At 41.6% G+C, this 26,720-nt stretch overlaps 1 protein-coding gene and 1 pseudogene across 4 annotated transcripts in view; one reads left to right on the top strand and one right to left on the bottom strand.

Moving 5' to 3' along the window:
• The window catches only part of Sos1 (SOS Ras/Rac guanine nucleotide exchange factor 1), a 123,391-nt gene that overhangs the window by 46,888 nt on the left and 49,783 nt on the right, over positions 1–26,720 (top strand). For 3 of the 4 annotated variants that reach the window (XM_045137156.1, XM_045137154.1, XM_012949116.2), the window contains exons 5-10: positions 1,482–1,691; positions 3,732–3,875; positions 11,559–11,669; positions 11,747–11,845; positions 24,035–24,162; positions 25,145–25,800. In XM_045137156.1, the coding sequence (XP_044993091.1) occupies positions 1,482–1,691; positions 3,732–3,875; positions 11,559–11,669; positions 11,747–11,845; positions 24,035–24,162; positions 25,145–25,800 (1,348 nt within the window). The remainder of the gene's footprint in view (positions 1–1,481; positions 1,692–3,731; positions 3,876–11,558; positions 11,670–11,746; positions 11,846–24,034; positions 24,163–25,144; positions 25,801–26,720) is intronic. The other variant, XM_045137155.1, reaches the window with a different exon arrangement.
• LOC105944115 lies at positions 7,004–8,985 on the bottom strand (annotated as a pseudogene).

Genomic DNA, 26,720 nt, shown 5'->3' with positions numbered 1-26,720 from the left:
TCTTTAAAAAATTTTTTTTTGAGGTATGTTCTCACTGTAACTCATACTGACCTGGAATTTACTGTGTAGTCTCAGTGTAGACTCAAACTCACAGTCATCTCCCTACCTCTGCCTTCCAAGTGCTGGGATTAAAGGTGTGTGCCACCGTGCCCAGCTTACTATGAACTTTTTTTAAAACTATTTTTATTTTTATTTATTTATTTGAGACAGAGAGAGAGAGAAATAGGCAGGTAGAGAGAGAGAATGGGCACACCAAAAAAAAAAAAAAAAAAAAACAAAAGCCACCTCAGATGAATTCCAGATACATGCGCCCCCTTGTGCATCTGGTTTACATGGGTCCTGTGGAATTGAGCCTAGGTCTTTTGGCTTTGCAGGCAGGTGCCTTAACTGCTAAACCATCTCTCTAGCCCATCATTAACTTCTTACTAATAATTTTCATATATGTACATAATGTATTTTAGTCCTAATCCTTCCCATTACTTTCTTTTGTCCCCCATCCTTTGTTCTCTTTCCATGACTAGTCCCTCTTCTGTTTTGATGTCTCCCCCACCCCCATCATTTATGATGGAATGTTGAGTATTACACAAGTCTCCTGCAGGTGCAATGATGGCTTTATTTGAAAACCCGGATTTCTTTAGATACTCTTGGTAAAATACTCAGAAAACATTCACTGAAAGTTAAGCACATGTATCGTTTAACTCATTTTGTCATTACGGTGACCCTAATCTATACTTTATAAAAGGGAAATGAAGTTTAGAGAGCTAAAGTGATCTATAATTTAATTTTTTTTTTCAGCTTCAAAATCTAGCCTGAGTCTAAAGCTTTTTAATCACTGCATTCCTATTTTCATTTTAGGGAAATGATTTTTTTAGAAAGGAATATTTTCTGGGCTGGAGAGATGGCTCAGCAGTTAAGGCACTTGCCTGCAAAGCCTAATGACCTGAGTTTCATTCCCCAGTACCCATGCACAAAGTGACACATGCATCTGGAGTTTGTTTGCAGTGGCTAGCGGACCTGGCATGCCCATTCTTCTCACCTCCCCTCTCTGCAAATAAAGTGAAAAAATAAAAATAGATTATTTTCTGATGATATTTCATTCCATTTTTCCCAATGTGCGCATGCTTGCACACAAACACACATACACACAAACACACACACATACAGTAAGACAGAAAATATCTTTAGAGAAGCCAGGTGTGATGCACATGCCTTTAGTCCCAGCACATGGGAGGCTGAGGTAGGAAGATTGTCATGAGTTTGATCAAGGCCAGCTTGTAGCTTCAGAGTAGCATATGTATTTGGAGTTCCTTTGCAGTGGCAAGAAGCCCTGGAACACCCATACTCTCTCTTTTTCTCCTTACTGATAAATAAATTGTTTAAATCATTTAAGAATTCTATTAAAGAACTTCATAGGGTATTTACTTCCAAATTTGACTCTAAATTCTCCTGTTACTCTTTTTTACACTTCTGACTTTATGTAGGTATTGATGGACATGTTTCATCAAGATGTAGAAGATATAAATATATTATCATTAACTGATGAAGAGCCTTCCACCTCAGGAGAACAGACTTACTACGATTTGGTAAAAGCATTTATGGCAGAAATTCGACAATATATAAGAGAATTAAATCTAATTATAAAAGTTTTTAGAGAGCCCTTTGTCTCCAATTCCAAATTGTTTTCAGCCAATGTAAGTATGTTATATATTTCTGTTGTTGCATGTGTTGTTAAACTTCATTTCAAACTTGGTTTTGAATAATTCATGACTCCTGACTTTTTGTTTTTTTAAAGTTTTGGGACTTAATTCAGGATCACAAATAAAGTGCTATGGCAATTTCAAAAACAAGACAGATAGTACACAGTTCCAAATGTTGAAGGATGTGGAGCAGTTGATTGTAGGATTGTAAAATTCTCATTACTTGTGAGATGGAAACTCTATAACAAAATCTTATATTGTTCTAATTTATTTGATATAGAGAGAGGCAGATAGAGAAAGAGAGACAATGGCTGAGCGTGGTGGCACACATCTTTAATCCCAGCACTTGGAAGGCAAAGGTAGGAGGATCGCTGTGAGTTCAAGGCCACCCTGAGACTACATAGTGAATTCCAGGTCAGCCTGGACTAGAGCAAGACCCAACCTCAGGGGGAAAAAAAGAAAAAAGAAAAACAAACAAAAAAAGAAAAGAAAGAAATTACCACTGAAAACTTGAAGGTGACTCAACAGTTGAGGGCACTTGTTCACAAAGCCTGCCAGCCTGGGTTCAATTCTTCCACCACCCACCTAAAGCCCAGTAGGCATTCATCAGTTATTTATTTATTTCTTGTTTTTTTTTTTAAGGTAGGGTCTCACTCTAGCCCAGGGTGACCTGAAATTCACCATGTCATCTCAGGCTTTAAATTCACTGCGATCCTCCTACCTCTGCTTCCCAAGTGCTGGGATTAAAGGCATGTGCCGCCATGCCCGGCCCAATAGGCATTTATTTGAAATAGCAAGAGACCCTAGCATGCCCTCATTCCCAACACACAAATGAATAAATAAAAATTTAGGTCTAGAACCATAAAAGGATATTTAATCAGTTTACATAAGCTGTCCAGAATAGACAAATTCACAGAGATTGAAAGTAGAATAGTAGTTGCTAGGGACTGCAAAAATTGACTGTTATTAATGATTCTAGACTTAGGTAATGGTGATGGTGGTTATGCAATTCTATACTTGAAAGCTATTGAATAGTAAATGCATTTTACAGTGTGTTCATATTTCAATACAGTAAGATACGCCTACTTTAAAAGGATGCTTTGGTGAGATTTAATGTAGTCATTTCTCTTAGGAACCCCATTATAGTCAAGATATGTAACATGTTCCTGCCTTAAAAATGTTCCTTAAGCCCCATCCACATGACTCTTCATCATCTTCATTCCCAGGAAACTAGTTACTTTATGGTATATGAATTATATCTCAATGTAAAAAAAACACATAGAAATTACACAGAAAATAAAAGAATATCACAATTATTTGAATAGATTATTAACATTCCTTCCTTTTACTGTTACCTACTATATTTTCTTTATGTAAATTGCCTAAAATGTATATCACACAGATATAGAAATCAATAAGAAAGTCTTGTCTTCTATTAAACAGTGTGTTAGGGATTTGCAAATATGAAAAAATGCCATTTTCTATTATTATATATATTTTTTCAAAGTAGAGACTCACTCTAGTCCAAGCTGACCTTGAATTCACTATGAAGTGTCAGGGTAGCTTCGAACTCACATTGACCCTCCTATATCTGCTTCCCTAGTGCTGGGATTAAAGGTGTGCCCACCAAGACCGGTTTAAATGTTTTATGTCAGAAAAATAGTTATTTTCATATGAATTTGATTTTTGTCAAGATCTGTTGTTATCTCTTAATCTTAAATGAAGTGAATGTTTTAAATTTTTTGGTTTTTAACTTCAGACGGTAAATCTTGACAGATGTAAGTAAAAGTTTCTTAGAGTAGTTAATAATACTTTAAAAACAGTTTGATAATCATTTATATAGAAAAATATATTTGTAAATTGTATATTACTACAAAAGGAATTCTCAAGTTGTCTTTTATTTATATTTGTAACTTGGTAAATTTCTCAATGTACCTGTTAAATTTTATGATTATAAGATGGCTTTATTAACTAAAAAGTGATCTATTGTATAGCATAAGTAAGTTAATGTATTTCCTTCTCTCTTTTCAACAGGATGTAGAAAATATATTTAGTCGTATAGTAGACATACATGAACTTAGTGTAAAGTTGTTGGGCCATATTGAAGATACTGTAGAAATGACAGATGAAGGCAGTCCCCATCCATTAGTTGGAAGCTGTTTTGAAGACTTAGCAGAGGTCAGTATGTCAATATCTGCCAGAAGATGTCTGTGCATAAGCCTTCATTTGCAATTAAAAGTTGCAGGTCATATTCCCATTTCTAGCTAAAGTGATAGGTACTTACTGCTGACTATTTACCTGTTTTTGCCCCTTCCACCTAGGGTATTGTCAACATTTATTTCTACTATCTTATCAAAGAGAAGTGGTGATATCTTGTTATAGAAACATAAACCCCACAGAGGAGAGAGACACTACAGCTGGCACCCCATGTCTTATTATAAAATATTTCACAGAATGAGCAAGACAAGTTACGTGAACCATTGAAGAACTTAGATGTCAGGTCATATCTAATTATTAATTGTGTGGCTCCGAGCAAGTTATTTCATTTCTCTAAACCTCTATAAGTGTGTAAAGTAAGGGTGATATTAACAGGACTTGAGATTTTTTTTTTTTTTTTTTGTATGGGAATGTTAAAATAAAACCTGTCAGGCATTCCTAATAAGCTATCATTAACAGCCATTCTGAAGTTTCTAGCTCTTGTTTTTACCTTTTTTTTTTTTCTTTTTGAGGTAGGGTCTCACTGTAGCTCAGGCTGACCTGGAATTCACTATATAGTCTCAGGATGGCCTTGTAAGCCAGATGCACAAGGTTGCACAAGCATCTGGAGTTCATTTGTAGTGGGTGAAGGCCCTGGCATGCCCTTTCTATCTGCCCTCCCCCTCAAATAAATAAAACTAATTTAAAAAAAGAAAAGCAATATAGTCAGAAAGTAGAATATAGTTTTAAAATGATGGTCAGCCTGGGCTAGAGCATGTGCACACGTGCATACACGTGCACACATACCAGGGTCTCTTGCTGCTACAAACAAATGCTAGATGCTTGTGCCACTTTTTGCATCTACCTTTACATGGGTACTGAGAAACTGAACTTGGGCCAGCCAGCCCAGCAAGCACCTTTAACCACTGAACTGTCTCCTCAGCCCCTTGTTTCTTGATATGACTGTTATCTTAGAATATTTATGGTAATGATAAAACTCAAATTCAGATTAGTGACTACCTGTGGTGACAGCAGGAAGGGAGGTGGACTTGTGAAATGAAACCAGAGGAATCAATTATATCTAAATTGTTTTCCTTTTATAAAAAGCAGAGGCAGATACTATAAAATGTTGAGCTTTTTGAGCTAGACTGTAGGTATAATTAGGTTAGGCTGTTCCCTTAATTATTGGGGGGATGTAGAATATAGAAAATTAAACTTCATATTTTTTTTCTTTTTTTTGTATATAAAGGATTAAAAAATTCCAATTTAATACATTCAGAAAAGCAAATGTAAAATGACTTGGGCTTATAAAACCAGAATTTACAATTAACTGTGAATAATCAAAGATAAATCACAGAAACATTTTGATTACAAATCCAAAGTAATTCTAATGTTGGTTATAGAATCTGTCCCACTCCCCAGTCACAGTTCAGTTCTTGAGTCATAAGCATCCCCACTTGACTCACACTCCTGCTCAGACAGTGCTTTCAGACCTCAGTCACTTCAGCTGCGAGGCACATCTTCCTCTCTGCAAAGCTCAGCAGCATGCTACCTCCTCTCAGCTCACACCAAACACTTTTCATAAAGAACCCTCCATTCTTCAGCTGCCACAGGGGCTCTCTTCTCGGTTCCATTCCAGGACAGGTCCTCTTCTAAAAAGGCATGCTGGCTCAGTTTGGCCACTCTAGCCCTGCACTGCTAAGTCCTTCCTATGCCACTTCCGGCTGGGTTCCTCGCTGGGCACCTCAGCACTCACAAAGCGTATTGTTTTTTTGTTCTCTCTTCCTCATGTCTTGCCAGTATTCTGGCTCTAATGACTTCTACACCAACAAAATGTCGGGTCATCTCTAGGTCTTCATGACTCAATCTTTCATTAATTACTGTGGAACTGTAACCACTGTACTGCTGAAATTCCCCTCCTCCCCATAATTGTTACCTACCTCAACAGAATAGTGTATCTTCTGGAAGCCAGGAAACAAACCATACACCCCCTTCCTCCAAATAAAGCTACATGACAAGAACTTGTCATTTTGAGATGCCTACTATGGGAAATTCAGTCAGAACCCCACATCCTCTGTTAACAGCACGCCTCACTACTTCTGACTAATAGATTTGTATTGGATTAAAATATAGTATAGTACCACTTCTTCATTAACACACTTGTAACATCTACTTTATCTTATTAGCTTGAGCAACAAGCTCTCCTGAGCTGTCCTTTCTTATGTCTAGATTTCATCACATGGGGCCAAGGAAGCACCCACCGGCCTTGGGTGCCTTTTAGGACCTAGCACCTAGCTGGCTAAAGTGTGTTACCCACAACTGGTCATTTGTGTGGCCCCATACAGTATACAGTGAAGCCCTGCTCAGCTTGCAGTGGATCTATATGTAAATTATTATTAGGGATCTGTATGTTCTTAAATCTGATCTTAAGTACTAACCTCTCAGCATTAAAAAAAAATGCGCCGTTTTTAGTAGATCCACATTAAATGCTCAAAGATGTGTTAGAGAAAACATGGAAGAGTTCTTCAAAGGAACCATGCTTTCCTCTTTAGTGCAGCCAATGGGCTGAATGAAGGCTTCTTTTCAATCTCCCCTCCATTCTCCTGGCAGAAATCTACCACTCTGGCAACACAAGCTAAATATAATAGGCTCTCTTCATTAAGACCAGAACACTATGGCATGTGAATAGGTGAGACAGCCAAAGCTACTGACCCACAGGTCTCTACTGATGGACAACTAAAGAAATGAGATAATGGGCCCATGCCCATGTGTGCCAGTGGACATGGGCACACACAAACAAGTCAGGCATCCCCTCAAGGTTTCACTTTCACAGGCCCTTGTACATGGATCCCAAGCTCACATCTCCCTAGAGGAACCATGTGGATCTTCCCAATTTTGACATAGCACAAGGCAGTGGCCAACTAGATATTCCAACCCACTGGGGAGTGGTGAAGAAAAAGGGAGCAGCAGCAGACACAGAACCTCAGGCCCTGATTTTATGTGCCTTTAGTACTTTTTTCCTTTTCTTTGTGTTCACTAAACAAGAAAAAATTACTTTGTAAAGCTACTTTTTGCAGCTTTTTGTTTTCCCTTTGTATTTATCGTGTTTTTAATTTCTTCTCTGAAGAGGAATTTTCTTCTTCTTTTTTTTTTTTTTCCTCGAGATAGGGTCTCCTTCTAACCCAGGCTGACTTGGAATTCACTATGGAGTCTCAGGGTGGCCTCGAACTCACGGCGATCCTCCTCCCTCTGCCTCCCAAGTGCTGGGATTAAAGGCATGCGCCACCACGCCTGTCTTTGAAGAGGAACTTTCTGAATCTGTGTCTTACAATTCAACTCGGTGCCTTTTGAGGCCACTATGGCCATGAACAGCCCTGCTGCTGTCCGTGGCCAAGGGGTCAGTGGGGTCCTCTCTAATCCTAGCACTGGGGGACTCACAGGCCATTTCAGACCCGTAACAGTTTTTATGTAGAAGTGTCCCTGTCAGCGGCAAGTTATCATGGTCAGTGTCTGGATTTGCTGGGGAAGAGTAGCTCACTGCCTCCAACTCCCCAGTGCCCATTGTTGTGGGGGTGAGGAGGCCGGCCGTGTCAGCGTCCATTGTGATTGATCAGACTGGGTCCTAGACAGCTGCCAGACCCACCATTGAGAGTGAAGCCAGATGCCTTGGGTGCAGGAGAACCTGGCTCCTCAGGGCCTTTCCAGTAAGCTTCCTGGTCTCAAAAGGGTGTTCTGCAGACCTGTCGCTGTTCGTGTCCTGAGACATGCCTTCTGGCAACTCTGCCCAAGGCTGGCTGCTATGCTGATGGCCTGAGCCACTGCTGGGATTTCTGCTGGAAGCCCCTCTTCCCAAGCATCCGAGGGGAGCACTTGGGGTCCATGGAGCTGCAGGATGGTGCGCTTGCGGAGGCTGCTGTCCAGTCCGAGCTCCAGCCCTCAGTCTCTGGCGGACCATGGAGTCGAAGGCTGTCATCGGGGTCTTCTTGGACCATCGGGTTAGCGTGGTCACGGGAAAGCCACTCCCACTGTTCACAAGGCTGATGCACTCTTCATGGGTGCTGAGGCAGCAGGAGTCATCCTCAATTCGCCCATCCGGGTCTCCTGTACACCCTGGATGTTTGTATGGGCTCCAGATCTTGATAATCTTTTCTACACCTGAAGAGCAGATCATGTACATGTGGGGGTTAAACCAAACTTGGTTAACAATGGATCAATGCCCTTTCAGCACCATGAAGGCTCCATTAACCACCCTGCCAATGCCACCTGCTTTCGGATCTTCAGGGATTTGCCACATGTACAGGTTGAAGTCATCAGAGCCAGAAAGGATATACTGGTCACGTTCCCCTGCAAAGCAGCAGCTTTTCATCGTGAAGTAACCCTGATTGTCAAACCGGCAGGGGGGAGCAGATGTCACAGAGCCTGGGGGGAGCTGGGTCCCTTGCTGTTGAATCAAGTGCTCACGGCGTACTGCAGAGATAGGTTGCCACCACTCTGAGGTTTCAAATGTCCCAGAGTCCCACTCCTTCCTTTGACTTGGCTGTGGCCAATAGCCTGGGCTCCACGGAGTTAAACATGACACTGTGGAAGGCAGATGCACAGTTTGCCAGGCAGAAGGACTCTCCATGAGGAGACTCTCAGATGTCCCAGGTGACAACTGACCATCCTCTCATGAGCTAGCCAAAACATTATTCACTGGGCTCGCTGACAAGTTGTCCACTGCACCTTCATGAGCAAACACATCCAAGGTCTCGCTGCTCTCAACATCACGGAGAATAACTTGCTCATCATTTCTTCCAGAGAGCACTTTGGTATTCCCACTGTTGAAAGCCAGGCAAACAGTGTTGGAATGGTGCGCTCCTTGCAGCTGCATGGGCTTCACCCTGGAGCAGGTAGCCTGTTCCAAGTGCCACAGCAGACCCCGGCAGGCGTCTCCTCCTGGGTGAAGTTAAGCGCCCATCAGCTGGGGTCCCTCTCCATGCTCATGCCCATGCAGGAACAGCACTGAGGAAGGTAAGAGGCCAGCAGGAAAAGCACAACCTCCAGTCCACGGAGCGGGTTTCGGGGAGCCACCCTGTCCCCCACCCTGCGTCATCGCCCATCCCCACTAGAGCCCGCGCCAGAGGCGGTGACCCTAGGCAGCAGCAGACACACCTCCCACTAAACTTTGTATTTTTGTGAATCCTGTGTTACATTTTTTAAAATATTTTTCTTTATTTATTTGAGGGAGAAAGAGAGAATGGGCATGCCATTGCATCCAGCCACTGCAAACAAACTCCAAACACATGCGCCCCCTTGTGCATCTGGCTTATCCAGGTCCCAGGGAATCGAACCTGGGTCGTTTGGTTTTGCAGGCAAGCGCCTTAATCGCTAAGCCATCCCTCCAGCCCCTGTGTTACATGTTAACCCATCAACTAATTACAGAAATAATTTATTGCCAGGCATGATAGCACTGAACTGTAATTCTAGTACTTGGGAAGTGGAAATGGGGATCAAGCGTTTAAAGCCAAGCCTAGGGCACATGAATTCTGTCTCAAAAGAAGTCACACAAAAAGTTAGTGACTCATACACAGATTCTTACCAGTGTATAGATTTACTCTGAAGAGTAAAATGACATGATGAGAGTTTAGATTCCTAGCAAATAGTCCATTTTTCACACAGACATACATATGTACATACACATTATGTGTGTGTGTATATGTATGTATGTATGTTTTTGTTTTTCAAGGAAGGGTTTCACTCTAGCCAGAGCTGGCCTGGAATTCACTATAGTCTCAGGCTGGCCTTGAATTCACAGTGATTCTCCTACCTCTGCCTTCTGAGTGCTGGGATTAAAAAAAAGGCATGTGCCACCATACTTGGCGATATTTTTATTTATTTGCAAGCAGAGAGCTAGAAGAAAATGTGCACGCCAAGGCCTCCATCTGTTACAAACTCTAGGCACATGTGCCACTTTGTGTATCTGGTTTTATGTGGGTTCTGGGGAATTGAACCTGGGTCATTATGCTTTGCAGGCAAGTGCCTTAACCAGTGAACTCTGTCTCCAGTCCTATGTTTTCTGCTTTTGATATCATCCGTTTATTGCCTTTTCTTCAGTGCTCACTACATGCAAGATACCATGAACATAGTCCATGTGGTATCTTGTTTAATTCCTGGGGAATTAGGAAGTAGGTATTAGGCACTTTTCCAGTGAGAAAACACAGTAAGTAGTTTGTCAAAAGTCAGTAAGTAGTGAAATCTGATTTGGAACCAAAGCTTATGAAACCTCTGCTCTGCACAAAGCCTTTCTTTCAACTGTTGTTGCATGTAATGGGGCTTATTGCAAGAGGAGGGAAGTAAGCAAACACTCAAGACCGCATCGATCATTCTTGCTGTTTGAAGAGGCTTACGATACTGTCTTTTTAAATCTTCATTCTTATTTCCCAGTGCTCCCATTTCCCATTCATTCCTGTCTCCCCTGTTGTTATCATTGAAACTCTACTATGCATTTTTGAAAAGTATACAGTGAATTGCAGTTCCTGGTGCTGTATTACAGTTTTAGTCCAGAAAACTGCTGAAAGAATTAAAAGTAAACAAACTAGAATTTGCTTTAGGAAACCAGAACAAATTGGAACTTCGTGTGCCACACTGAACTTCATGACAGTGGACAGAATTCTAATCTGGTATTAGTACTATTAAAAAAGTAAAGGCACATGCTTGTGAAGCCTGAGGACCCAGGTTTGATTCTCCAGGTCCCATGTAAACCAGACGTACAAGGCGGTGCATGTGTCTGGAGTTCATTTGCAGTGGCTAGAGGCCCTGGTGTGCCCATTCTCATTCATATTCATTTTCTTTCTCTCTCTCTGTGTCTCTCTTTCTATATATATAATGTGTGTGTGTGTGTGTGTGTGTGTGTACGTACACACACATGTATATATATGTATCTGTGTGTCTCTTATAAATAAATGAAAAAAAAAATTTTAAGCAGCATGAGCTGGGTGTAGTGGCATACACCTTTAATCCCAGCACCCAGGAGGCAGAGGTAGGAGGATCACTGTGAGTCCAAGGCCAGCATGAGACTATGTAGTGCATTTCAGGTCAGCCTGGGCTACAGTGAGACCCTACTTTGAAAAACAAAACAACATAAATAACAGTCCTCTCTTTGTTTTGGTTCTTTTTTAACTTTTTTTAAAACTTTTTATTTATTGGAGAGAGGGAGAGAGAGAGAAGAGAGAATGGGTGCACCAGGGCCTCCAGCTGCTACAAATGAACTCTAGACACATGTGCTACCTTGTGCATCTGGCTTATGTGGGTCCTAGGGAATAGAACCTGGGTCCTTTGGCTTTGTAGGCAAGCGCCTTAGCCACTAAGCCATCTCTCCAGCCCTTGTTTTCTTGAGGCAGGGTTTCACCTTAGCCCAGACTGACATGGAATTCATTCTGTATTGCCAGACTGGCCTCAGATTCACTGAGATCCTCCTACCTGTGCCTCTCAAGTGCTGTGATTAAAGGTGTGCACCACCATGCCCAGCAGTAGTCCTCTTTTTTTTATTTGGAGGCTTAGAAAGAAATAGAGTTGTATTGGTATGGGTATGCTAACAACTTTATCTTTTGTATTTATGGTGGTAGGTTTTTTCATATTTTGCCTTGGAGCGAGATTATTTATGCTTTACCTTCTTTATTTTTTAAGGAGCTGGCATTTGACCCATACGAATCATATGCTCGAGATATTTTACGACCTGGTTTTCATGATCGTTTCCTTAGTCAGTTATCAAAGCCTGGGGCAGCACTTTATTTGCAGGTATAGTAATTTTTAAATAATGAAGCAAAATTGTCAGAAAAGTAAACTAAAAAAAATGAAATCACTTTGTTTTCTAGTCAATAGGTGAAGGTTTCAAAGAAGCTGTTCAGTATGTTTTACCCCGACTACTCCTGGCCCCTGTGTACCATTGTCTACATTACTTTGAACTTCTGAAGGTAAGAAAACTTATTGGAACTTATAAAATGTTCAAATGTGATGATCTTTTTCGGCCATTTCAATTGTAAATTAGTGTGTGAGCATTCACAGACATAGTATGTGCCTATTTTCTTTGTCCTGTCAATGTCAGGTGTCATCCTCTGTTGCTCTTGGGTGCTGAGGCAGGAAGAGTGCCATGATTTTGAGGTTGCCTTGAGCTACATAGTGAGCTCTGAGTCAAGATGGGCTACAGTATGAGACTCTGTCTCCAAAGACAAACAAAAATAAAAACAGAGACAGGTGTGAGGGGGAGAGAGAGATTGAGATTCATACAAACAGGCAATTAAGATATTTTAAAATTATAACTGTGGAAATACAGTAACAAGTGCATCCTTCAGGACTTAATAAAAGTGTTGATTCCAGCATGTGTATCTCTGATTCACATTACTGCTTAAGTTACACTGCAAATGCATAGTAGACAGCGGAGGGACGGAGTTCAGGGCAAGGAACTTCCCCAACCACCCCACCGGCTCTGACCGCCTTTTCTCATAGGTCCTCAGACAGAGTTACTGTACCACTTGCATTTGCTGGGATGCTGCTTGCTTTCTTGAGCAGTATTTTTAAACATATTCTCTGAGAGCCAGGTCTCATGAAACTAAGCTGAGAGATGTCCAGTATACACTAGAATATTTAAAGCTTAGCAGAATTGTACAATAAAATCATGTAAATTGTGCAGTGAAATAAACCTTTAAAATGTACTGTATTTGTGAATGTTCCTTCTAGAAACTGTTTTACAGGTTCTTGTCAGATGAACTGGAAATCTTTCAGTTCTTTCATAGTTCTTACTATTATTGCCCCTTTTGGGAATTGATGTTAATCCAGGTGTTAGTCTGTAGTTGATAATTCTAGATACAATGATTGCATTAAAATTGGGGCAGTTGGAGACAGCAAAACCCTAAGACATCAGAGGCAGTTGCAAAGTAGTCATAATTTATCTGAATGGAGTGGCTTCTTAAAGCTTTTTAGGCTAGATAGAAGTTTTCAGCCCACTAGGCCATGTGGCTGGAGATAAATCGCCTCACATTTTTTTTTTTTTAAGACCTAAAGAGACATTTAGATTAAGAAAAGAGAAAAACAGTAGAGAGACCTCTTGCCATGTGGAAGGTAAGAGGGTATAAGAGTCTATGTGGAACAAGGGTCCTCCTATCTCAAGCTCCCCCACCTGGGCTGAAATGAAGGAAGGCTTACCAGAGCAGGGACTGAGAGGTTCAGGAGAAATAAACAACCAAGCCAGATCTTGCCCATCTGGTAAGGATCTATTTATTATCTTACTGTGGTGGCCTTAACCCTTAAAGTCACCAGAGTCTGAGAGAGAGCTGATTAGGTTAGAAGACAAAGAGAAAGAGAGAGAAAGGGCATGGCCAGGGCTTCTTGCTGCTACAAATGAACTCTGAATGCACATACCACTTTGTGTGTCTAGTTTTACGTGGGTACTGGGGAATCGAATCTGGGCTGTCTGGCTTTGCAATCAATGCCTTTAACCAGTGAGCCATTCCTCCAGCCCCCTGGGTTATTTACTTCTGAAATGTTTATTTTACTTGGTAGCACTGTAAGCTAAAATAATGTATGAAAAAGTGACTTTCTATATGGCAAAAAAATATAGTGAGTAGTTTCATTACTAAGGATTCTTCTTCTTGTCCTGTAGTATCTTAATAATTTACTCACCACACTCCCATCTTTTGCCACCCAAATCTGTTTTATTTTTTCTTGTATGATCTGCTTTTATTGATTAGCATGTGCCCTCACCAGAAACCACTATACCACCCTTGGTTATTCTCTTTCCTGACTGGCAGATGGGCGTGATTCAGCAACAAAAATGACTCTGGATTGAGCCTACTATGTCCATTCTTTCTTTCTTTCTTTTCTTTTTTTTTTTTTTTGAGTTTTCAAAGTGAGGTCTTACTCTAGTCCAGGTTGATTTGGAATTCACTGTGTAGTCCCAGGCTGGCCTTCAACTCATAGTAATCCTGCTGCCTCCTGAGTGCTGGGATTAAAGGTATGTGCCACCACGCCAGCTGTGTCCATTCTTTTTTTTTTTTTTTTTTACTAAAAAAGATATGTATATATTTTTTGACAGCTTCTATACTTACAGACAAGAAGCCATGGTATTTCCCTCCCTGCCCCCACTTTCCCCTTCATAGCTCTGCTCTTCGTCATCTCCCCCCCCCCCATTAGTCTTTCTTTTGATTTGATGTCATCATCTTTTTCTCCTATTATGAGGGTCTTGTGTAGAAATTGCTAGGCACTGCAAGGTCTTGGATATTGAGGCCAGTTTCTGCCTGGACAGTTGTATGTAAGGAGTGGTGCCCTTCCTTTGGCTCTTACATTCTTTTTACCACCTCTTCCGCAGTGGATCCTGAGCCTTGGAGGGTGTGAGATGTTTCAGTGCTGGACACTCCTCCGTCCCTTCTTCTCATTGTGTTGCCTTTTGGGTCATCCCAGTGGTCATCATCGTCTGAAAAGAGAAGCTTCTCTAACCAGAAGTGAGATTAGCATTAATATATGAATATGAACATTAAGTGTACTGCTTTCAGGGCAGTATGGTGAGAGTAATATATGCATTTATCCAGACAAGAGCAGGCTTTATACCCCTAAGGCTCATGACCTCCCCTGCCATAGGCTTTTTTTTTTTTTTTTTTTTTTTGAGGTAGGGTCTCACTCTAGCTCAGGCTGACCTGGAATTCACATGTAGTCTCAGGGTGGCCTCGAACTCATGGTGATCCTCCTAACTCTGCCTCCCAAGTGCTGGGATTAAAGGTGTGTAGGTTTTCAGTACCAGACATGTATTCCCTCCCATAGAGTGGGCCTTCAGTCCAATTAGAGAGCAGTTGGTTTCCCCCAGAGCAGACATGCAACTGTTGTGCTCGTTCAGTCACTTGGCCTGTCTGGCCAAACTTGAGGTTTCCAGTGTCCACTGTTTTCATCATTGATGACTTCTGTCTCCCATAAGGCTGCATTTATTGCAGGTTTTTCCAGCTTTCAGTTTGCTGGCCTACAGAGAGAAGGTTTTCTGTTCAGCACCACCTTGATTTCTCAGTGACTTTGCCACTTAGGCATGTGGAGTCTTCAGCAATAGGGTCTTACTGTCTCTTTCTCATGGGAAACCAAGAGCCTTGGCAATAGCCTGTAATGTATTAGAAGCAACAGGGACCTCCCTGGCCAACAACTCACTGGAAGATATCCCATCCCAGGCACTGAAAATTTTCTAGTAACAATCTATGGCTTCTGGAAGTACCATTATTCAAGAAAGTAGATTTTCATGTGCCTTATTCAGAATGTCTTGAATTTTGATTGACCCTCCCCCCACCTGCCTTTTATGCAATCTCTTTTGTAATTTTCTTTTTAAAAATTATTTGAGAAGGGGACAGAGAGAATGGGCATGCCAGGGCTTCTAGCCACTGCACACAAACTCGAGGTGCATGTGCCACCTTGTACATCTGTCTTATGTGGTTACTGGGGAATTGAATTTTGGCCTTTAGTCTTTATTGGCAAGTGCCTTCACTGCAAAGGCATCACTCCAGCTCCTGTATCCATCCTTTTTTTTTTTTTTTTTTTTTTTTGGTTTTTCAAGGTAGGGTCTCACTCTGGTCCTGGCTGACCTGGAATTAACTATGTAGTCTCAGAGTGGCCTCAGACTCACAGCAATCCTCCTACCTCTGCCTCCCAAGTGCTTGGACTGAAGGCATGTGCCACTATACCAGCCTGTATCCATTATTTTTTTTTTTTAATTCATTTTGCCTGGGCACAGTGGCACAAACCTTTAATCCTAGCATTCAGGTGGCTGAGGTAGGAGGATCACCATGAGTCCAAGGCTACTCTGGGCTGCAGAGTGCATTTCAAGTAAGCCTGGACTAGAGTGAGACCCAACTTTTTTTTCCTTAGAGAGAGACAGACAGAGAATGGGTATGCCAGGACCTCTAGGTGCTGCAAACAGAACAAACTCCAATGTATATCTGGCTGTGTATCCGTTCTTTTTTTTCTTTTTTCTTTTTTTTTTTTTGGTTTTTCAAGGTACGGTCTCACTCTAGCCCAGGCTGACCTGGAACTCACTATGTAGTCTCAAGGTGTCCTTGAACTCACAAGGCTCCTTCTACCTCTGTCTCTCTCAAGTGCTGAGATTAAAGGCATGTGCCACCATGCCGGGCTTGTGTATCCATTCTTTTTTTTTTTTTTTCTTTTCTAAAATATTTTATTTATTTATTTGTGAGAGAAAGGCAGAGAAAGAGAGGGAATAGACACGCCAGGGACTCCAGCCATTGCAGACTAACTCCAGACACATGTGCCATGCCACTTTGTGCATCTGGTTTTATGTGGGTATTAGGGATTCAAACCTGGGTTCTGGCTTTGGAGGAAGCACCTTAACTGCTAAGTCATCTCTCCAGCCTGAAGGCTTTATTTTTAAAAGGTTTATTGTTTTATATAATTTATGTAAAATATAATTCACCCAAGTGGATAGTACATAGCATGTGAAACCCTGGATTCAGTCTGCAGCCCCCAAAGAAAGTAAAGTGTACAAATAAGTGCTTTTTAGCATACTGACAAGGTTGTGTCAGCCATCTTCAAAATCAGTTTTACAATGTTTCTATCCAAAAATAAATCCTATACCCAAGCCTGGCATGGTGGCTCATGCCATTAACCCCAGCACTTGGGGTGTATCCATTCTTTTTTTTTTTTTTTTTAATTTTTTATTTATTTATTTGAGAGCGACAGCCATAGAGAGAAAGACAGATAGAGGGAGAGAGAGAATTGGCGCGCCAGGGCTTCCAGCCTCTGCAAACGAACTCCAGACGCATGCGCCCCCTTGTGCATCTGGCTAACGTGGGACCTGGGGAACCGAGCCTCGAACCGGGGTCCTTAGGCTTCACAGGCAAGCGCTTAACCGCTAAGCCATCTCTCCAGCCCGGGTGTATCCATTCTTAATGACACCATTTTAGTATCCTTTTCCATTTTTTTTTTAAACATAGAACAAGAACTTTTTTTTTTTTATTTGAGAGCGACAGATAGAGAAAGAGGCAGAGAGAGGGAGAGGGAGAGAATGGGTGCGCCAGGTCCTCCAGCCACTGCAAAGAAACTCCAGGTGCGTGCGCCCCCTGTGCATCTGGCTAACATGGGTCCTGGGGAATCAAGCCTCAGACCTGGGTCCTTAGGCTTCACAGGCAAGTGCTTAACCTCGAAGCCACCTCTCCAGCCCTCCTCTTTTTTTTTTTTTTTTAAAAGGTAGGGTCTCACTCTAGCCTGAAATTTGTCTTCTTCTGACCTCCCCTTTTAACTGGGAAATTGTAGTTTGTTCAACTGCTGGATTCCCTTATGAAGTATCCACATATCCATAGAACTTAACCTTAGACTGTTTCATGAAGACTAGAACAAAGCCTGATGTTTCTTTGAATTCTTATGTCCAGCATAGTGTCTGATGTTTAATCACTCAATAAGTATTAATAAATAAATAGCAAAAGATGGTTTCATTAGAATTTTTATCAATATCTTATATTTTACAAGAAGCTTAAGTTTCCAGGCATGGTTGCATACACCTTGAGCCCCAGCACATGGGAGGCTGAGGTAGTAGGAATGCTGTAATTTTGAGGTCAGCCTGGGGCTGCAATGAGATCCTACCTCAAAAAAAATTTTTTAATAAATAGAAGAATATTTGGAGAAATTGCTTAGTGGTTAGGGTACTTGTTTGCAAAGCCTAAGGACCCAAGTTCAGTTCCCCAGTACCAGCATAAATCCAGATGCACTAAGTGGCATGTGTATCTGGAGTTCCTTTGCAGTGACTAGAAGCCCTACATGCCCATACTCAGTCTCTCTGTGTCTGTCTCCCTCTCTCTCTTCCTCTCCCTCCCTCCCTCCCCCCCCCCCACTCAAAAAAATAAATACAATCAAGGGGTCTGGAAAGATGGCTCATCAGGTAAGGCACTTATCTGCAGAACCTAACGACCCAAGTTTGATTTTCCAGTAGCCACATAAAGCTAGATGCACAAGGTGGCTCCCATGTCTGGAGTTATTTTGCAGCAACTGAAGGCTATGGTGTGCCCAGTCATTCTCATTCTCTCTCCCTCCCTCCAGATTGGTAGCACACACATTTAATCCCAGCTCTTGGGAAGCAGAGGTAGAATGATCACTGGGACCTATAGGTCAGCCTATACTAGATATCTTAACTCAAAAAAAAAAAAGTTTTTTTTGGTTTTGTTTTGATTTTGTTTTTGTTTTTTGAGGTAGTGTTTCATTCTAGCTCAGGCTGTCCTGGAATTCACTATCTTGTCTCAGGGTGGCCTTGAACTCACAGCGATCCTCCTACCTCTGCCTCCTGAGTGCTGGGACTAAAAGAGTGTACCACCACACCTGGCCTAGAGATTTTTATTTTTTCTTTGATTTTTTTTTCTTATTTTATTTATTTATTTGAAAGCAACAGACAGAGAGAAAGAGGCAGAGAGAGAGAGAGAATGGGTGTGCCAGGGCTTCTAGCTGCTGCAAACGAACTCCAGACGCGTGCGCCCCCTTGTGTATCTGGCTAATGTGGGTCCTGGGGAATCGAGCCTGGAACTGGGGTCCTTAGGCTTCACAGGCAAGCGCTTTAACTGCTAAGCCATCTCTCCAGCCCGAGATTTTTTTTTTTTTTTTAAAGTTTAAAAAACTGTGTTTAGGGCCGGGCATGGTGGTACACACCTTTAATCCCAGAACTCGGGAAGCAGAGTTAGGTGTACTGCTGTGAGTTCAAGGCCACCCTGAGACAACATAATGAATTCCAGGTCAGCCTGAGGTAGAGTGAGACCCTACCTGGAAAGAAAAAAAAAGTTTAATTTTTTATATAATTACATTTATTTTGGGAACTTAGTAGAATGCCTTAACCTTTACAAGTTTAGAGAAACAAAGTTTAGCTTTTAATAGTATAAGACTTAGACTCAGCAAATGATAGTACCCAGAGGTTGGGGAGCTGCTGGTTAGACATAAAATTTTAGTTAGCAGAATTAAATCCAAGAGCTCTCTTGCAGCTCAATATAGTAATGGATACCTGTAATCTAGCGCTGAAGAGGCTAAAGCATGTGGATTGTAAGTTCGAGTCCCAATCCCTTTCTAATAAGTTGGGCCCATGTTCCCTAAGGGAAAGTAAGTGTCTTTTATTTTAAAAAGCAAGTAGGTGAGACCAGCTGCCCACTCTGGCCCTGAACAAGGTGGTCTAGGTCCTACAGTCCTGCATAGGTTCATGGACCCCCTACGCCCTGCCAGAACCCGTGTGTAGACCGCGGCGTGCACCCGCCTACCGCACAGCAGTGCTGGCTGCTGCAGATACCAAGGGGAGAAATAGGGACCTATCACACTCATCAGGGCCCAGGAAGCATTACAAAGGAAGAGGTGGATTAGAATGAGTGCTGCTCTCACTGCTAGCTAGAGGACCTTCTCCACAAAGATGGCAGTAGACACTGATGAGACTCACATCTCATCCATGCGGAAAATAAGATGCTGTGGAAAGCCCACCACTAATGCAACTTGAGCACTCCCTTCAGAGTTCAGGGAACACTGTAGAAGAGGAAGTGGAAGGAAAGTAAGAGCTACATGGTGCGAAGGCAGGCTGTGGGGCATTCCCTCCTCCACCCCCCAGAACTGGCCCCAGTGATAACCAGTAACCCCTGCTGAGGAGGGCCCTCAGTAGATTGTGAGCCAGGTAGGGAGGGGGTTCATGAGCATATAACTTGATGGGAGTACAACCAATTTGCAGTATGTCCATATATTAAAGTTCCTATTAATTTTTAAAAATAAGACAAAAATATATTGCATATATATTGATATGCCTTAGTTACCTAATACTCCCATAGGAAAATATCACACTACCTTAAAAATAGCAGTAATTGGGCCGGAGAAATAACTCAGCTACTAAAGGGGCTTACTTCCAAAGCCTGACCACTGGGGTTCAATTACCAGTACCCATATAAAACTAGTTACACAAAGTGGCACATGTGTTTGGAATTAATTTGTAGGCATGAGACCTGGGCACAACCATTCATTCATTCTCATTCGCTTTCTTTCTCTATCTTTTTTTTTTTCTCATTAATTTTATTTATTTATTTGAGAGCAACAGACAGAGAAAGAGGCAGATAGAGAGAGCGAGCGAGAGAATGGGCGTGCCAGGGCCTCCAGCCACTGCAAATGAACTCCAGATGTGTGCGACCCCTTGTGCATCTGGCTAACGTGGGTCCTGGGGAATTGAGCCTCAAACCAGGATCCTTAGGCTACATAGGCAAGCACTTAACCACCAAGCCATTTCTCCAGCCCTCTCTCTGTCTCTTAAAAATAAAAAACAGCTGGGCATGGTGGCACATGCCTTTAATCCCAGCACTTGGGAGGCAGAGGCAGGAGGATTTGCTGTGAGTTCAAGGCCACCCTGAGACACAGTGAATTCCAGGTCAGCCTGGGCTACAGTGAAACCCTACCTCAAAAAAAACCAAAAGTAAATAAATTAATTAATTTTAAAATAAAAATAAATAAAAAAACATAAATGGATTGGAGAGATGGCTCCACGGTTAAAGTCACCTCCTTGCAAAGCCTGACAACCCAGCTTATATTCCCCAATGCCTATGTAAAGCCAAATGCACAAAGTGGCACATGTGTCTGGAGTTGGTTTACAATGGCAGAAGGCCCTAGTACACCACATTCACTCTCTTTCTGTCTGCCTCTTTCTCCCTAGCTCTCTCCATAAATAAATAAATAAATAAATAAATAAATAAATAAATAAATAAATAAAATATACTAACTTATTCTAAGGTGGTGCCAGAGGCTTTGAGTCTGAAATCAGGTTGCAGCCAGGGTTCCTAGCAGCCTGTGGTGCTCTTTGGCTTAGGGAGGTCACATTCTTTTCCTCTGTCTTTACATTCTTCCTTGGTCTGCATCCTGCATCCTATATATCACACCCCCCCCCCCCTTTTTAAAAAAATTTTTATTTATTAATTTGACAGTGAAAGGGGGGGAATGAGGATGGGCCTCCAGCCACTGCAAATTAACTCCAGATGTATGTGCCCCTTGTGCATCTGGCTAACGTGGGTCCTGGGGACTCGAACCTGTGTCCTTTGGCTTTGCAGACAAACACCTTAACTGCTAAGCCATTCCTCCAGCCTACATCCCCCCCTCTTTTCTCTCAGAAAGTCAGTTTTGTGGATGAGAGCTCGCCCTAATCTTGCATGACTTCATCTCAATTTACTAACCCTACAAAGATCATATTTCTGAATAGAGTCATGTCATTTCATTTATTTGGTACTTTAACAAAAAGGTGTTTATACTGAGAGTCAGGCATCTTGGGTTCCCATCTTGCCTGCCTTGGCCATTAAGTAAATAGTAGTATTTTATATAATGTTATGTTGGAGAAAATTAGCTCCTAGAAATAAAAACATACAAAATCATGTGTTTAAAAGGGATGCCATTCTTTATTGATCAATTGAACTCAAAATTATGCACCAGTTGTAATTTATTTTACATCTAAAGCAATCTTGAATTTATTCTTCAGAATACTGCTATCTTTTTTCCCTTAACACCTGTTTAGTACCATCCATCTCTGGGGGCTTTCTGGGAGAGGCATTGTACATACTGTATGAAGTATACCATACTGCCTTCCCTCCTCTTGAGGGGAGGAGGTTGAGACAAGGTCTCACTCTTTTAACCCTGGCTGGCCTAGAACTTACTCTGTAGCCCAGCAAGCTGTGATCCTCCTGCCTCAAACTTCCTCATGCTGGGATTACAAGTATGAGCCACCTCACCCAACTTTTCTGTACTATTTTTTTTTCCTCGGAGGCAAGGTCTCACTCTGTCCCTGATGTAGATAGAACTAACTGTGTAGCCCAGACTGGTCACACAAACTCCTGCCTCAGCATGCCTAGCACTTTATAGTCATTTCTAAGTAGTCCATGGTAAAAGTAGCTTCTTCCTCTGAAATAAATAAATATATACATTATGTGTGTGTGTGTGTGTGTATTTACTTATTTATTTTTATTTATTTATTTATTTATTTATTGGAGGGGGGGAATAGGTAGGTAGAGTGAGTGAGAGAATGGGTGTGCCAGGGCCTCCAGCTGCTGCAGCCATCTCCAGATGCGTGCTTTTCATCAGCCTCATTCAGTAGGTGCACATTGAGGCTTAGAGATCACTAGGTTGGTCTCTGAGATGGGACTACGGCACATTCTGTTGTCCTGCTCCTGCCATTATTCGGTAGGAGCACACTGAGACTTAGAGATCAGTAGGTTGGCCTCAGAGATGGGACGACGGCGCATTCTGTTGTCCTGCTCCTGCCATTATTCGGTAGGAGCACACTGAGACTTAGAGATCAGTAGGTTGGCCTCAGAGATGGGACTACAGCGCATTCTGTTGTCCTGCTCCTGCCATTATTCGGTAGGAGCACACTGAGACTTAGAGATCAGTAGGTTGGTCTCTGAGGTGGTACTACGGCGCATTCTGTTGTCCTGCTCCTGCCATTATTCGGTAGGAGCACACTGAGACTTAGAGATCAGTAGGTTGGCCTCTGAGGTGGGACTACGGCACATTCTGTTGTCCTGCTCCTGCCAAGGCAGAGAGGCCACGTAAGCCCAGGAGTTTGAGAGTAACCTGGGCAATAGAGTGACAGCCCGTCTTTTTTCCTTCTAGGCTGACCTTGGTCTCACTAAGTAGCTAGGGGTGACCTTGAACTTCTGTTTCTCCTGCCTCTACTTCCCACATGCTAGGATTGTATAAGTAGTGCTAGGAGCTTGGCGTGGCGGCGCATGCCTTTAATCCCAGCACTGTGGAGGCAGAGGCAGGTGTATCACTGTTGAGTTTGAGGCCACCCTGAGACTCCATAGTGAATTCCAGGTCAGCCTGAACTAGAGCAAGACCCTACCGCAAAAAATTTAAAATAAATAAGTAGTGCTGGGGATCATCCCAGGACTTCATGCTAGGAAAGCATGCTTAGCTATATTCCTAGCCCCCTCATTTTATTTATTTATTTGGCAGAGAAGAGAGTGTGTGCAGGCGTGAGCATGGGCATGCCAGGGACTCCTGCAAACAGACTCCAGGCACATGCACCACTTTTTGCATCTGACTTTATGTGGGTACTTGGGAATAGAATCCAGATTGTTACGCTTTGCAAACCATTGTCTTTAACCACTAAGCTATATCTCCAGCGTCTTTCCTAATTTTTTTGTTTTATTGTTTTTCAAGGTAGGGTCTCGCTCTAGCCCAGGCTGACCTGAAATTCACTATGGAGTCTCAGGATAGCCTCAAACTTATGACAATCCTCCCATCTCTGCCTCCCAAATGCTGGGATTAAAGGTGTGCACCACCACACCCAGCTCCTTAATTTTTATTTATTTTTACTTATTTGGGAGAAAGAGGCGGGGGGGGGGGAGGAGGGGGGAGAGAGGGAGGGAGGGAGAGGGAGAGAATGGGCACATCTGGGCCTCCAGCCACTGCAGCCAAGCTGCAGACACATGCGCCCCCTTGTGCACATGTGCAACATTGCATGCTCGCGTCACTGCATCTGGAGATTCGAACCTGAGTTCTTAGGCTTTTCAGGCAAACGCCTTAACCACTAAGCCATCTCTCTCTCCAGCCCTCCCTAATTTTTTTAATCATGGGTTTATGCTTGAGGTTTCTCAGCACAATTTTGTGTCTTCTGTGCCTTTGTTATCATAATTCCCACAATAGCAATGCAGGGATGAAGAGCAAAAACACCGTGTGTGTGGGCCTGGTGCTGTGGTGAGTCCTGTGAGAGAGAACACAGAGTACACCCTTTGTTTCTTTTTACTAATGTGCAAGTTGAAAAACTGCAATTCAATTCTTGACATAAGGTAGAAACTATTGTGGTAAACATTGCCCCTCTTGTTTTTTCATGTGAAAAATTTGGTTACATGTTAACAAGATAGTAATACACAAAAAAGAAAAAGGGGGAAAAATTGAGACAGGTTCTGGCTTAGCCCAGACTAGCCTCAAGCTCACGGTCTTCCTGTGTCCACCTTCCAAGTTCTGGAGTCATTGGCATGCACCACTATGCCTGGCTAAGAAAAACACTGTATGCCAGTTACTCTTACTGTGGTAGAAAGAGTTGAATGTCTGTTGTTTTTTATCCTTAAATAAAATGAAGTTTTTGTTTGGTCCAAACTATTATGGTTCAGCTCTGTCATTTGGATTTGCAGCAGTTGGAAGAAAAGAGTGAAGATCAAGAAGACAAGGAGTGTTTGAAACAAGCAATCACAGCTTTGCTTAATGTTCAGAGTGGTATGGAAAAAATATGTTCTAAAAGCCTTGCCAAACGAAGACTGAGGTGAATATTTTCACTTTTTACAATCTCCTTTTTTTTACCTTAATATTGTGGTATAAATGCAGGGATCCCAGTTACCTCTTCAAGTAAACAATGAAGAAAATAATTTTAGTGACAAGCTTGTCTTTCAGAGGAAGTGACATCAAAGCCAAGAGAATTTGTTATTGTTTGAAAAACCTTTCATATTTGTGCATTTTCCTTGCATACTCCCAGATAAGACCTCCTGCGACTCAGGCGGTAAGCTAGAGAGAGGTTAGAGCGCACCCGGTAGGGTTAGTTCAGCATTGTTGTTTTGTCAGAGTAAAACTAGTACTTTCTTTATTTTAGGAATTATGTAGCTTGAGGCATAAATTCAGATAGCATTCTTTTACTTTCCTAAATATAATATATGCTGTGTATTTTTAGCTCTGGTTCTTGCCCGTCTAAACATTTCTAAATAATTTGTTTCCATCTCTTACCTTTGTTTTTTACCTTGTTTTCACTGTGTTCATCTATTTTTAACATTTGTCATTCTAAATATTTAGCATCTAGAACAAATATTTCAGCTGATTTGTTTTCTTTTTGGTTTTTTTTTTTGTTTTGTTTTGTTTTTTTTTTGTTTTGTTTTGTTTTTCGAGGTAGGGTCTCACTCTAGCTCAGGCTGACCTGGAATTCACTCTGTAGTCCCAGGGTGGTCTTGAACTCATAGCGATCCTCCTACCTCTGCCTCCCAAGTACTAGGATTAAAGGAGTGCACCACCACGACCGGCTTTTCAGCTAAATTTAAAGGGGTTTTTTTTTAGTAGTTAATTTTTTCTAAAGCTTTGTAAAATTGTGTGTTTTTTTAATTTTCAAAGTTGAATAATTGTATGACACTAATATATTTATAGAATCAGTAAACAACTTAACTGTTACTTTTCAAAATGTACTCTTATCCTGTTCCTCATTTACACGATCTCTAGATTCTCTGTCCTTTGTGCTAATAATGTCTTTTTCTTTGTCCCAGTGAATCTGCATGTCGGTTTTACAGCCAGCAAATGAAGGGAAAACAACTAGCAATCAAGAAAATGAATGAGATTCAGAAGAATATTGATGGTTGGGAGGGAAAGGACATCGGACAGTGCTGCAATGAGTTTATAATGGAAGGAACTCTTACACGTGTAGGAGCCAAACATGAGAGACACATTTTTCTCTTTGATGGCTTAATGATTTGCTGTAAATCAAATCATGGGCAGCCAAGACTTCCTGGTGCTAGCAATGCTGAGTATCGTCTTAAAGAAAAGTTTTTCATGCGAAAGGTACAAATTAATGATAAAGATGACACCAGTGAATACAAACATGCTTTTGAAATAATCCTAAAAGATGAAAATAGTGTTATATTTTCCGCCAAGTCAGCTGAAGAGAAAAACAACTGGATGGCAGCATTGATATCTTTACAGTACCGGAGCACACTGGAGAGGATGCTCGATGTAACAATGCTGCAGGAAGAGAAGGAGGAGCAGATGAGGCTGCCTAGTGCTGATGTGTATCGATTTGCAGAACCTGACTCTGAAGAGAATATCATATTTGAAGAGAACATGCAGCCCAAGGCTGGAATTCCAATTATCAAAGCAGGAACTGTTATTAAACTTATAGAGAGGCTTACATACCACATGTATGCAGGTAAGAACTATGAAATTGCCCTTTTCTTTGTTTTCTAGCCTCAAACTGATTGTCTAGCTATTTGGGGTTTTTGTGTCTAAAATAGAAAGCAAACTAACAACAAGCGGAGGCCTCTTCACCTAAAACCACCACCTTGTATTTCTTTGAAATTTCATATATATATGTATATTTGTTTTGTTATGAGGCAGGGTCTCACTCTAGCCCAGGCTTACCTGGACCTCACTCTGTAGACCCATACTGGCCTCGAACTCGGCAATCCTCCTATGTCTGCCTCCCAAGTGCTGGGATTAAAGGCATGCACCTCCATGCTCTGCTAAAAATCTCATACTTTTAAAAACCATATTTACATACATTATTTTAAACCTATAATCAGTTGGAGATGAGAAAAGGAGGTAACTTGGCTAAAGCGTTACCCAGTTAGAAAGCAGTATCAACAAGACTAAGATGAATAATGCCTCAACATTAATATCTAAAAAGGTTTCACTCCTTTACTTGTTCTCTTCTTCTTTTTCCATTACAGAAATTATAAAATAAGTAAAAATTTTAATATGAATCTATCACCAAAATTGTTCTGGAAACAAAAATATGTACAACATTGACATTGCTTTTTATTTCCATTGCTGAATCTATTTAGAAGACCTGGAAGCCATTTTAAGTTTTCAGCATTTTTTTCTTAAGTAACATTAGTAACATTCTTAAGTCATATTTTCACCTTAGCAGGGTAAATTTGAGAGACAAACCTAACTAATCCAAGACAGATTGCTGTAGACAGAACCAAGTATTATGACTGGGAGGTGAGAACACATACAAGTTCTTTTACATCTTCCAGTAAAGTAAAGCAATTGTCTGTTCTTCACCTTCAGCTTCTGTAGGTAGACGTTTGTTCACCCTAGAATTTCAGAGTGTGGTGAAGTAGACAG

The sequence above is a fragment of the Jaculus jaculus genome, chromosome 18 (genome assembly GCF_020740685.1).
Source record: "Jaculus jaculus isolate mJacJac1 chromosome 18, mJacJac1.mat.Y.cur, whole genome shotgun sequence".
In the NCBI taxonomy this organism is placed as follows: Eukaryota; Metazoa; Chordata; class Mammalia; order Rodentia; family Dipodidae; genus Jaculus; species Jaculus jaculus.
This window is presented reverse-complemented; position numbering and strand designations above follow the sequence as displayed.